The 13,503-nt window shown below is 34.7% G+C and overlaps 1 protein-coding gene and 1 long non-coding RNA gene across 3 annotated transcripts in view; one reads left to right on the forward strand and one right to left on the reverse strand.

Annotated features, from left to right (window-relative positions):
* C14H1orf185 (chromosome 14 C1orf185 homolog) overlaps positions 1 to 7,059 on the reverse strand; it is a 39,786-nt gene extending 32,727 nt beyond the window's left edge. Inside the window, exons 1-2 of the mRNA XM_064493596.1 lie at positions 6,902 to 7,059; positions 439 to 512 (exon numbers count right to left, since the gene is read on the reverse strand). Coding sequence (XP_064349666.1) covers positions 439 to 512; positions 6,902 to 6,960 — 133 coding nt within the window. The 5' untranslated portion in view covers positions 6,961 to 7,059. The remainder of the gene's footprint in view (positions 1 to 438; positions 513 to 6,901) is intronic.
* Positions 7,060 to 7,165: 106 nt separating this feature from the next.
* LOC135322827 (uncharacterized) overlaps positions 7,166 to 13,503 on the forward strand; it is a 77,019-nt gene continuing 70,681 nt past the window's right edge. For both annotated transcript variants that reach the window (XR_010383730.1, XR_010383729.1), the window contains exon 1: positions 7,166 to 7,360. This is a non-coding gene — a long non-coding RNA (uncharacterized LOC135322827). The remainder of the gene's footprint in view (positions 7,361 to 13,503) is intronic.

A 13,503-nucleotide genomic window follows, 5' to 3' on the forward strand; every position in this document is an offset into this window, starting at 1 on the left:
CTGTTACAACTTCACTATGAGATTCCCTTATACTCTGCTTAAACTCTTATTTAAAGGAGTCCTGTTATGTGCAGTACTGTCACACATACAACTGTTAAAAGTTTGGGGGAGAGGGAAAAAGCCCTTTAATCCTTCATTTCTCACTCAAGGTATGTATGGAAGAAGTCTCAGGTGTCCATATTCCTTATATGACAGTTCTTTTATATTACATTTAGAGAAATAAGGTCTCCTGAAACTGTTGTCTACCAACCTGGGATATATTTCAACATAAGCCTAAATAATGAAAATTGAGAACTGCTTAACTGCAAAAGTATAGTCTATGAAATTATGGGACAAATATATAGCCTGTTCAAATCTTTGAGTATTAACAAATAACATTTAAAAATACTAACAATGTGTACTTACACAGAGGAAGAAACATTGTGATATAAAGCTTACCAGTAGTTACTGTGACAATTTCTTCATCTGTGGAGCACTTCTTTCTTTCACTTGAGGTTCTGGAAGGAGCAGGCCTATGAAAATTCAGTTCTGACAATGAGTATTCCATCTCATTAAAGAGTATGTAAAATTAACCATTAGTTTTCTCATCTTGTTTTTCTGGCATAAAACTTCTTAGCCTTCAAGTGTTAAATCTATGAGAAGAAAATTATACTCTACATTTGTGAAAAATGTTTCTGTGTTTCTCTCAGAAGCTGCAATTCCATAATTTAAAATATATATACATTTATGAGAAGACTACAATTTTCTGGCCTTAAGTAATGTATTCAACTTTTAGAAGATTGTCATGAATTTCCCAATAAATGTGGTTACTCTTTTTGATATATTTGCATTATTTGAATGTGATTTAGTAACAAATGTGATGCTGACTACAGATCATATTTCTAGATTGACATGTTTCTTTTTAAGAATATTTTTTACTTTAGATACTCTTTCATGATTCATTCCCGCCACTTATCAATTTAAACACATAAAATTTTTTATTCTTTTGTGACATTTTCCATTTGGCCTTAGAAACTTACTTCATAGATCTGGGTGAATTTCTTCAAAATGTTCTGAATAGTCCATCATATGATTGATCATATTTAAAGCTTATAATCTTTGCCCATTTAAATGAACACAGGAATTTTAACTTTTCTTGAAAAATTCTGAAGCCATTGCTCTACGTTTGCTTTTTTTTAACTTTTAAAAACACTATTTTACTTATACTCACATATGACAAAATGGCTGTACTACCATGTTTACATACATACATACTTTTGCTCTTTAAAATAAACTGAACAACTGTTTGAAAACTTGTTATTCACTTTATCACAAAGGTTTCTTGAGTTACCTTGTACATGCTTATTCTATTACAATCAAACCTACATTTTTGGTAACTTGGTGACTCTTTTGAACTTAGGTTGATGTTTGTTTAACAAAAAGGAAAGATGAAGGACTCTTACTTTCCCTTTGGGGTAAATTTTGGTAAATGATTTTCTGAGAATACTTGCCAAGTGTTTCAATAATTTGCTAAACAATCACTTATTTAAATCATTTATTATACTTTAAAACAATAATCCTCCATGATATGCTTTAAATAAAACACTGTGGGGTTTTTTCCCTTATTTCCTTGTTTAACACATAAAATTTTTTTTAAATGCAATGGTTTAAACGGATCATATGGTTTCTATGTTCTCAAACTCTGATCAATTATCTTTGAGTTATGTTATATACGTTTAGCAATGCACTAAGAACATAATAACTTTTCATTTTTAGTTTGAAATGATTGTTTTCATTGTCCTTAAGAGAACCGGTTAAATTTAGTATTGAGATGCTTAGTCTTTTTTATTCCCACAAGATTTCCTTAATGCATTTACTAACCAGGTGTCAGATCACTTTGTTAATATTTATTAAAGTAAGTTGAATTGGTATTTTTTTCAACTGCCTTCTTTCTTAGGTAAAGTATTTAAACTTCCTTAATAACATGTAATCTCATACATACTATATGTATTTCTTCAAACTTCTACTTTCCAACAATATCATTTTTGCTGTTAAAGTAGAATTGAATTTCTTTTTTCCTGTTTCTTTTTCAAATAGATATTTTTCTGATTTCACTGATATTTTTGTTTACTATATTAAATGATTCTTAAAATATTTCCAAATAAAAGATTTTGTTGTCAAGCCTTTCCTGTTTTATATTTTCTTTTGAAACTGCTTTTCTAACATCCATCAAATACTTTTTATTCCTAACTCTTTAATAAGTTAAAAATTCTGAAGTGTGGCCTGCTCTGAATCTGAAGATGCCTGATATAATTTAGTTCAGCACTGATTTCTCCTTTATTTGACCTGAAAGTATAAAATACCACCATAATTAAGCAGATGTTTTAAATCACTTTGTTATTCAATATTAAACCACTAATTTTATCATTAAAATTATTTTGAAAAATTCTAATAATTAGTAAAAAGATACGATTAGAAAAATGTGCTAAAGAAAGTAGTAAGAAAACTAATCATAAATGAAGCTGCCTTATAAAATCTGATTCCATTAGCTTAATTTAGAAAAGTAACAATCAAAATCACTTCATCTATCAAATGGAAATAATGATAGTATCTACCTCACTAAGGATTACGAGAATTAAATAAGACAATGCATATAAAGTGCTTAGTACAGTATCTAGCACTCTAAAAGCTAAATAAATGCTAGGTGTGATCACTCTCCACGCCCTCCCCTATCTCCATCCCAGCTCAGTCCCAAATTGCTTCACTTCTGAAATTTTAACTCCTATATTCTATTCTTTGACCATAATATGCTTTTCTCTGATCATTATTTCAATTTTTACTAGCTTAATGTCACTATAATTTTAATTTTACTTCATTGATTATTTCCAAATCCTTGACCTCCCAATTTCCCCCCAATTTATTACCACTCCTAGGCTTTACTCCCAGCCCTACTCCTTTCCCTGTCCAGCATAAGACCCTATAGTCCACAAGGTTAATTGCACTCCCTTAGGTTTTGTATCAGACCTAGGATCTTAAGTCAGAAAAATTCTGGGTTCCAATTCTGACTCTGTTACCTACTAGTTGTGAGAAATGAGCCTCTTTTGATATGATATGTATAATGATCCCTGTTAGAATTAAATTCAGTAACTTTTATAAAGCATTTACGATAGGGGCTGGCATATTAGACCTTCAATAAATCTTAGCTCCTTTTCTTATTCTTTTCAGGAATTATTCCAAAATTCCAGCTCTTTATTCAAACTCTCATTTAATTCCTTCCTCCCACTAGCCCAGCAGATGATATAATTTCCTATTTCACAGAGAAAATTGGAACCATTAGGCCAAAACTCCTATAATTTCCTCCATACCACTTATAAATTAATCTGTATTAGTATTCATCTTTATCTCATTCTTTCCATGCTCAGTGCAAGAATCCCTCTTCTATCTGTAGTTTAAGGTTCCAACTGGGCTCAGAAACCATTAATCATCACTTTTCCTTCTGTACTACTCCTTCTCCACTCCCCTATTGATCTTTTCCCTTAACATGTGACCATACTATTCAAAAGGCTCTTCCATCTTCAAGACAAAAAAACCCTTTATTATTCTTCATAGCCAATAATCTTGGAAGAGTCATTCACTCTCACCACTTCTGCTTACTCACTTCCCAACTCACTTTAATATTACTTCTGACCATATGATACTTTCAAAGCTTGTCTCACTAAGGTCAACACTGATCTCTATATTACCATGGCCAATGGATGCATTTCTGCAGTAATGAATGACACTGCTGACCCTTCCATCACTCTAGTAATCCTTCTCTTCTTTGGCTTCTGTGCCGTAAGTTTCTTCAGGTCTCCAGTTTTTGCTTTAGCCTTCTTATTAGTTTCATCTTCTAATGCTCTTTCCCAAATGTCATAGTTCCCTAAGATTCTATTTTAAATCTTTGTGTTTTTTTCTCAGATTAGTTGGGTGATCCATCTGAAGCTATGGCTTAAACTATACTTATATGTTGAAGACTTATTAAACTTTCTTTCCAGTCTAGATATCTAGTACAAGCTCCAAAACATTTTACTCAACTATTACAACTTTCCTCCTAAGTGTCCCATAAACACCTCAAATTCAATATACCGAAAACAACTCAAATTTTACAAGACACATTTTGTGCAGTAATAAGCAACCATCTCCCACATGATTACCAAGGCTTTTGACAATCCAGGTTCTTTATCTGAGCACAGAAAATTATTTAAGTGACTTTTTTCTCAAATTTTCCAAAAACCAATACAAAATTAGTACTATTCCAGATGCACAGGAAATTAATTCATTGCATATACTAGATGCCTTAAGGCACAAGGGCTTAATTCTCTCATAGAACTCCACTGAAATAGGTGATCATTTACCTTGTATATCTATGTACCAAATTATGTAGGTTTTACATGTTATCTCTGGTATCCTCCACTCCTCCTCACACTTTTCTTAGTTTATGCTCTCATGCTTTTCCACTGGACTACTACAATAGCCTAGAAATCTACTTTGGCCTAAATCTAATTCTCTAATTTGATTTCCTGACACTTTCCCTTAGGCTCATTATGCGACAGACATATACTATGCTACGTGTACCTACCTGAATATGATGTATTCTCCTGAGCTGAATTCTCTACCTTTGCTGCTTCCTCTCTGACCCTCTTCATCAAGTTAGTTTTTTTCTCTATATTACACAAGGAAATGATGAGTACACATTCTTTATAAAGGATTCACACAACACAAAAGTATACAAAGTAAAAGGTTAAGTATTCCTTTATCTTGCCCTCTTTCTTCCAAATTACACACACACACACACACACCTTCCCTCTTCATAGATAACTATTATTAACAGTCTGGTTTGTATCCTTCCAGACTAAATTCTACTTATTCATCAACTGTTAAGGTTAAGTACATTTCCTTATGAAGCTCTCTCTCTCATAGACAGGGTGAATTAACTCCTCCTATTTGCTTCTATAAAACTTTGCATTTTCCTTGATCTGAGTATCATAATGTATTTTAGTTATTTAAATTTCTGTTTATACCCAGACTGAATTGTAAAATCCTGAGAGTAGGGCTTTCTTTTTAATCTTTATGTTCCCCAGTTTGTCATAGAGCTTTATACATTTTTGTTGAAGGATAAATTACACTGTCTTTGTTCTCATTATGGACTAGTGGGGAGACATAAATAATTCTACGGGAAAGAGTAGGTTGTTAAGTAATCAGGTTAGCAATATCTTCTAGGTAATGTGTGATTCCTGTAAGTGTGAACAGAAGTAGACTAGAAGATGTGGGAATGTGTTTCACAAGTAGAGTGACACTGCAATCAAAAATTAATGTACACTTAAAAGTTTAAAAAGAGGTGCTTAAGTCTTACTACACATTATTACATTAACAAATAAATCTTTTAGTATTTTTATAAGCTAGAGGCTTAACATTACGCTAGCTATAATCTCTAATTATTATTTCTAGATTACAGAGAAAGAAATGAAGGCTTAATGAATGTATCAGATATCATCAGTGCCCTCCTCATATACCTCTGGCCCACCATGGAGGATACCTGCAGCTTCAGTGCCAATTCCCATTAAGGCCATGCCAGTGGCTTCCTATCTCAAGCATTTGTCTGTCTGCCTGACGGCTTTGTCTAGAAGCAGGCATATGCTACTCAAGAGAAGGCTGTCAAGGGAAGTACCAGAAAGTTAATGATCCCAAAAGTAACCCTAAACCACCCAGGCAAGGGAATTAGTAGATAAATGTCCCAATTTCCTGTCCCTCATTGGGTCCATTCTGAGTTCTACTCTCTATAGTCTCACAGAAGACTGCCAGTAGAATTCAGCTCCAGTTGCCCTTAGTTGTCATTAAAATACTTTTCTTTTTTCCCCCCGCTTTCCTCCATTCCCTCACCATGCTTCTTAAATAAAGTTTTCTACCCCAATCCTTGTCTCAGGGTCTTAGCTGTGGGGGAACCCAATTTAAGATAAAGAAGCTGCTTAAAGTCATATACAACAAATAAACAGTAAGCTTAGGTCCATCCAATTCTATATAACCTATACTATTGTATTTATATCATCTCCTAACTTGTTTTGAACTTTCTTTTTCCTATTCATCAGGCACATTAGATACGGTCACAATTAAATTTATATGTGGCATAAACTCAGAAAAGAGTGGGGACACAGAGGTTCAAGAGTATAATACTAGTTTTGAATATATATTCTTGACTGAACAAAATGAACTACATTTTGGAAAACGTATTTGATGATTACTATAACGAAATATATAGTCGAGGAGAATCAGTTCCTTTTTTCATTTTCTGTGCTATATAGGCATATCCTGTTTTATTGTGCTTCACAGATACCGAATTTTTTTTTTAACAAATTGAAGGTTTGTGGCAACCCTGTATTGTGAGATGATGGATAGCATTTTTAGCAAAAAACGACTTTTTAACTGAGGCATGCACTGTTTTCTTACGCATAATGCACTTTACAGACTACAGCAGTATAGTATAAACACAACTTAAAGAGCACTGGGAAACCAAAAAATTTGTGTGACCCACTTTATTGCCATATTTGCTTTTACTGGGCTGGTCTGGAACTGAACCTCAGTGTCTCCTAGGTATATACCTATGTTGCTCTGTAAGGTTCAGCAAATCTTAATTTCGGAATAGAGCAACCTTTTTGGTTCCGAGTTAGCATTTCCTTCTTTTAAGATTCATTTCTTTCCCTTACAAACAGGGCATGGGCGGGAATCCTCACTGCAAACCAGAGGAGTCAGTTAAAGCACAGGCTCTTTCAGGAACTCTAGGTCAGAGAAGGAAGTCGACTCCAAAATCCTAAAGCCCAATAGGTGCCAAAGAAAAGGAGCAAAGGAAAATGAAGGCAAAAATGGGTGCGAGGTCGCCAACTCACACCTGCAGCAGGAGACTCCACTGAAGCCGCCAACTTCCACAGGAGCGAGATGCGGAGGCATTTTTTTCGGAGGGTTTGAGGCTTGCTGGAGTGGCAGGAAAAGAGAAAGAGAGATCTGCTTGGGCAAGCGAGAAGCAGGAATATCTACGACGCCCACGGCCAACGCAGTAGACTCCGCGCAGCCGCCACCCGGAGGCGCCTCCGCCCCTGACCGGAAGCGGAAGCCGGAAGTTAGAGCCTCGTGGGCGGAAAGCGGGGTCCAGCGGGCGGCGCCAAGCCGGGCCCTGAGGGCGGGAAACCTCGGACTGGGAGGTTGGAAGCTGGAACCTCCTTCAGAATGGTTGGCTTAAGGTGGCACCAGCCCCTGGTCTGATGTTATGTGAGGGAAGTGTGCTTCCAGATGGCTCCTTCGAGTTCATTTCCCTTCCGCAGTCCCCGTTCTGGCCTTTGATTCTTTTGAGGTAACTCATTGCTGCAACCTTCCGAACCCCAATGGTGCATCAAGCCCTTCGGAGTCCCTGTCCTGGGAGCTTCGTCCCCCCACCTCCTCCACTCCATCCCACGCCACTCCACTCCTATTATCTCCCCTCATTCATCTCCCAACCCTCTATCCCCGCCACCCCCAACCCCCGCGTGGCGGCGAGAATGAAGAGCCCTAAACTGGGTCTCCCCAGAGAACGCAGTATATTTTAGTAACTTTAGTGTTAGTGTTTAATTCAACAGCATGTAGTAGATTTATTTGGCATTCTGTTTCTGAAAGAAATTGAAGGTCGTAAGTTTGATTTGGGTTTTACCAACTTTGGCTTATTAATTTTAGTAATTTTTTTCAACCAACATGTGGCGCTGAGCATCTGTGTATCAAATCCTGTGGAAATGAAGCATATTTTTTGCTGCCCAGGAGCATCCAAGATAGGTAAAAATATTGGATTCAGCATATTGATACTTAAGATATTTTAAGTTCAATGAGAATTTATTAAACATCTATTATGTAGTAAGCTCTGTGCTAGGTATTGGTCCTAGGAGATTGAATCAATCTTTGTCTTAAGAGATCTAAGCTTACAGTTTCGGTGGAGGATAAGGACAGAGCACAAAACAATTATCTTTAGAGATATAAGATGAATACTGCTAAGTGCTGTTAACACAGATTCAGAACAAATGGGAGTACAGGAGACTGAGAACTGAGTTACATGTCTAGAGGGAACTGGTAAAGCTTTGTAGAGGAGGTAACTTGTGAAGTATGCCCTGGAAGAGGAGGGGTTATGTTTACAAGTGGAGATCTGGCTTAAGGTTTGTACTTTCTAATAGATCTCACTCGATGGCTTTGCTCCAATTTCTCTTGCTTTCCAGTCCATTTTGCCTTCTACTCACCCACCCAGCTCTTGTTCTGTTTTCTTGGAAGTAGCCGGGCCAGGTTATGTAATTTACAAATGCTAAATTACCTCATTAAAATAATTATTTCTGCATAGATAGCACTTGAAAAGAAAGATTTTTCTTCTTTTAAGAATTTGTTTTAGCCAAGTCAACAAAGCACAGTTCCTGTGGCCCATCTCCTAGAACACAAAAATAGCCTTACTATGTAGAAACAGATGTTTAAAATGGTATTCATTAAAATGAGATTCCACCTGTAATAGAAAACAGAAAGTGGATGCAGAAGAAATGTAAGCTGGCAGTGCTTGCTATTGCCTTCCATTCCCTTAGGAACTTATATTTGTGGGTAAAATCTTGCCAATTGGAATATGCTTCTGGCTTTAGTCTCTAGCGATATGGGTTACTAGTAATATTGAAAAACAATCACACTAGCTCATTATGAGGGTAGCAGTTATGAGAAAAAAAAAACACTAAAAAACTACCTCTAAGGTTAGTGCCTTCTTTCCAATGAACAAAGTTATCTTGGGCAGAAAATTAATGATTGTCCTATACTAGTAACAGAAATGAACATTTACTAGTTACCTTCAGTGTCATGTGCTTTACTCTACATTTTTATAAGACCCTCTGAAGGAGATATTTTCCTTACTTTGATAGATGAGGAAATTGAGAGTGAGCAATATATTACATAACTTGCCCAAAGTCACAGCTGCTTTGGAATCCAAGACTCCCAGATTCCTAAGCCAACTTACTTTCCTCACTATTTCACATTGTCTTTAGAGCAATAGAGGCACGTAGAAGTTAAAAACCCTACCCTATCAAGTGGAGTAACTGCAATGTAAATCCAGGTCTGTCTGGTTTTAAAGTCTATGCCTGTGTACTTCTATACATTTTGGGCTTTTGTTTCCAAGTTTATTTAGCCCCATTTATGACATGGAGGAAAAATAGATACATAGTGAAATAGGCAGTGTTCTAAGTTATAATTAGAAAGCCCAGGCTGGCACTTAGTAACTGTAAACAGTTAGAAAAACATTACACAGACTGGTGAAAATACGTGAATCATTTTGAATATATGTAAAATGCAGATAAATTTCTTTGTTACTTCTTTTTTTTTTAATGGGGGGAGGTAATTTTGGTTTATTTATTTATTTATTAAACAAAGGTACTAGGAATTAAACCCAAGACTTTGTGCATGCTCGGCATGCATCCTAACACTGTTTGATACTACTTTTATTCATATTCTTTCATTCATTAATCCAATAAATTTTATTGATCTCTTACTTTGTATGAGACATAGAATCAGTCAGACCAAAGTCCCTGTCTATTCATGGAGTTACATTCTGGTTGGAGATGCAGACAATAATCAAGATAAAGATAAATCAGTAAAATATGTTGCATGTTAGATGTTAAGTGTTAAATGGAATAGTGAAGGAGTGAATGGGGATAGGATGTATGTAGTAGGGACTGCTATATTTTTAGGTAGGGTGACCAAGGAGAACCTCACTGAAGGTTACAGGAGAAAGAGCCAAGCCAGTATCTGTGGGAAGTGCATTCCAAGAGATGGAGTATCAAGTGCAGAGAGCCTAAGGCCAGTGTTGCAGGAATAGAATATGAGAGAGGTAGGTAGTAAGATGAGGTTGGAGTGATAGAGGGATTCAGATCATGAACGGCCCTGTGGGTCATAATAAGGACTTTGACTTTTATTCTGAATGAGATGGAAACTGTTGAAGGATATGGAACTGATGAGTAGCCTGATTTGCCTCATGTTTTGCTGTAGTTGTAAAATACACATACTGTAAAATTTACCATCTTACCCATTTTCAAATGTACAGTTCAGTACTATTAAATACATTCACATTGTTCTGTAGCTATCACCATCATGCATCCCCATGGCTCTTTTTATCTTGTGAAATGGAAACTCTATACCTATTAAACAATAACTTCCCATTCTCCTCTCCCCTTATGTCCTGCCAACAGTTATTACACTTTATTTCTTTATGATTTTGATAAGTACCTCATATAAATAGAATCATATAGTAGTTCCCTTTTTGTGACTGGCTTATTTCACCTGACATAATGCCTCCAAGGTTTATCCATGTTGCAGCATATTACAGAATTTCCTTCCTTTTTAAGACTGTCTAATATTCCATTCATTCCATTGTATGTATATACCACATTCTCTTTATCTATTCATATCTTCATAAACATGTAGGTTGTTCCTGTATCTTGGCTATTGAGAATAATGATGCATGAACATTGATATACAAATATCTCTTTGAGACCCTTCTTTCTGTTCTTTTGGGTGTACACAGAAGTGGAATTGCTAAATCATATGGTAATTCTATTTTTAATTTTTTGGTGACCATACTGTTTCCCACAGTGGCTGTGCCATTTTCTATTCCCACCAACAGTGCACAAGGGTACCAATTTCTCCACATCCATACCAACACCTGTTTTCTGGTTGAGTTTTTTTTTTTTTTAATTAGCCATCCTATTGGTCTGAGAAAGTGTCTCTTATAATTTTGATTTGCATTTCCCTAATGATCAGTGATGTTGAGATCTTATATATTTATTTGTCATTTGTTTATCTTCTTTGGAGAAATGTCTTTTGATGATTTTTGCCCATTTTTGAACTGGATCTCTTGGTTTTTTGTTGTTGAATTTAAGGAGTTCTCTATTCTGGGTATAAATCCTTTATCAGATATATGATTTGCAAATATTTTCTCCCATTTTGTGGGTTGCTTTTTTACTCTGTGGATAGTGTCCTTTGATGTACAAAAAAGGGTTTGACGTCCAAAAGGACTGGTATTAATTCTTCTTTAAATGTTTGGTGGAATTCATCAGTAGAGCCAGCAGGTCCCGGGCTTTTCTTCATTGGGAGATTTTTTTTTTTATTACAGATACAATATCCTTCCTAGTTACAAGTCTATTCAGATTTTCTATTACTTTATGATTTAGTCTTTGTAGGTTTTGTGTTTCTAGGAATTTGTCCATTTCATCTAGGTTATCCAAGTTTGGGGCATACAATTTTTTATAGTACTCTTTTATAATCTTTTTATTTCTATAGAATCAGTAATAATGCCCCCACTTTCATTTCGGATTTTTAGTAATTTGAGTCTTCTTTTTTTTTTCTTAGTCCATCTACCTAAAGATTTGTCAGTTTTGTTGATCTTTTTGAAGAATCAGTCTTGGTTTTATTGATTTCTCTATTGTTTTTATAGTCTCTATTTTGTTTATCTCTACTCTCATCTTTATTATTTCCTTCATTCAGCTAGCTTTGGGTTTGGTTTGTTCTTTTTCTAATTTCTTAAGTTTTAAAGTTAGGTTGTTGATTTCAGATCTATCTTGCTTTACAATGTAAGTATTTACAGCTATAAATTTCCTGCTGAGTACTGCTTTCTCTGCATCCGATAAGTTTCAGTATGTTGTGATTTTGTTTTCATTTGTCTCTAAGTATTTTCTAATTACTTTGTGATCTCTTTGATCCATTGATTGTAGAAAAGTGTGTTGTTTGATTTACACAATTTTGTGAATTTTTCAGTTTTTTTATGTTCCTGATTTTAACTTCATGCTATTGGGCAGAGAAAATACTTTGTATGATGGCTATCTTTTAAAATCTGTTGAGATTTTGTGGACTTAACATATAGTCAATGCTGGAAGATGTTTTATGTGCACTTGAGAAGAATTGGTATGCTAATTGATGTATAGAATGTTCTGTATATGTTAGATCTAGTTGATTTATTGTGTTGGTTATGTCCTCTATTTCCTTATTTAACTTCTGTCTAGTTGTTATACCCATTATTGTGAGAGAGGTATTAAAGTCTCCAACTATCATTATACACATGTGTATTTCTCCCTTGAATTCTGTCAGTTTTTGCCTTGTATATTTTGATGGTCTGTCATTAGTTGTATAAATGTTTGTACTTGTTATATTTTCTTGCTGTATTGACTTTTTATTCATATGTAATGTCCTTCTTTGTCTCATAAACCTTTTTTTGATTTAAAGTCTATTTTGTCTGTTATTAGTATAGCCACTCCTGCTCTCTTTTAGTTAATATTTGCATGGCATATCTTTTTCCATACTTTCACTTTCAACCTGATTGTGTCTTTGAATCTCAAGTGAGTCTCTTGTAAACAGTGTATAGTTGGATCTTGTATTTTTTTAATTTTTCCTTAAGATTGTCTTTATCATTCTTGGTCCTTTATATTTCTTTTAGTTGGGTCTTGTATTTTTAGTCCATTCTACCGATCCCTATCTTTTGACTGGAGAATTTAATCCATTACATTTAAAGTAATTGCTAGTAAGGAGGGATTTACTTCTGTCACTGTGTTATTTGCTTTCTATATGCCCTATGGTTTTTATGTCCATTGTTTTCTGCATTCCTACCTTCTTTAGTGTTTAGTTGTTTTTTGTAATGAAAAATTAAAATTCCTTCTTAATTTCCTTTTGTGTATATTCTGTAACTATTTTATTTGTTGATACCATGGAGATCACACTTAACATCTTAATATTATAACATTCTAATTTGAATTTGTAGCAGCTTAACTTTAGTAACATACAAAAACTCTGCTCCTTTACATCTCATCTCCATTTCTTTTGGTTGTTAATGTCACAAAATTCCATCTTTATATATTGTGTGCCCCAAAACATAAACTAATAATTATTTTAAATGCATTAGTCTCCTAAATTATGTAGAAAGCAAGATATAGAGATACAAACCAAAGTTATAGTAATACTAGCTTTTACACTAATAATTGGAATTTTTATCTTTAAATGTATTCATCTCTTAAATTATGTAGAAAACAAAAAGTACAGTTACAAACCATTGTTACAGTAATACTAGCTTTTATAATTGCCTATGTATTTATCTTTATTGAGATCTTTATTTCTCCTTACAGCTTCAAGTTATTGTCTGCTGTCCTTTCATTTCACCTTGCAAGATTCCCTGAGAATTTCTTGCTGAGCAAGACTAGTGGTCATGAACTCTCTCAGCTTTTGTTTATCTGGGAATGTCTTGATTTCTGCCTCACTTTTAGAGGACAGTTTTGTCAGATATAGGATTCTTGGTTGACTTTTTTTTTCTTTTAGTACTTTGAATGTATTGGCTTACTGTCTTCTGGCCTTCAAAGTTTCTGATGAGAAATCTGCTTATTATCTTATTGAGGATCTGTTGTATGTGATGATTTGCTTATCATTTGCTGCTTTCAAGATTCACTCTGTCTTTTGAAAGTTTGATTG

The sequence above is a fragment of the Camelus dromedarius genome, chromosome 14 (assembly GCF_036321535.1).
Source record: "Camelus dromedarius isolate mCamDro1 chromosome 14, mCamDro1.pat, whole genome shotgun sequence".
Classification (NCBI taxonomy): Eukaryota; Metazoa; Chordata; class Mammalia; order Artiodactyla; family Camelidae; genus Camelus; species Camelus dromedarius.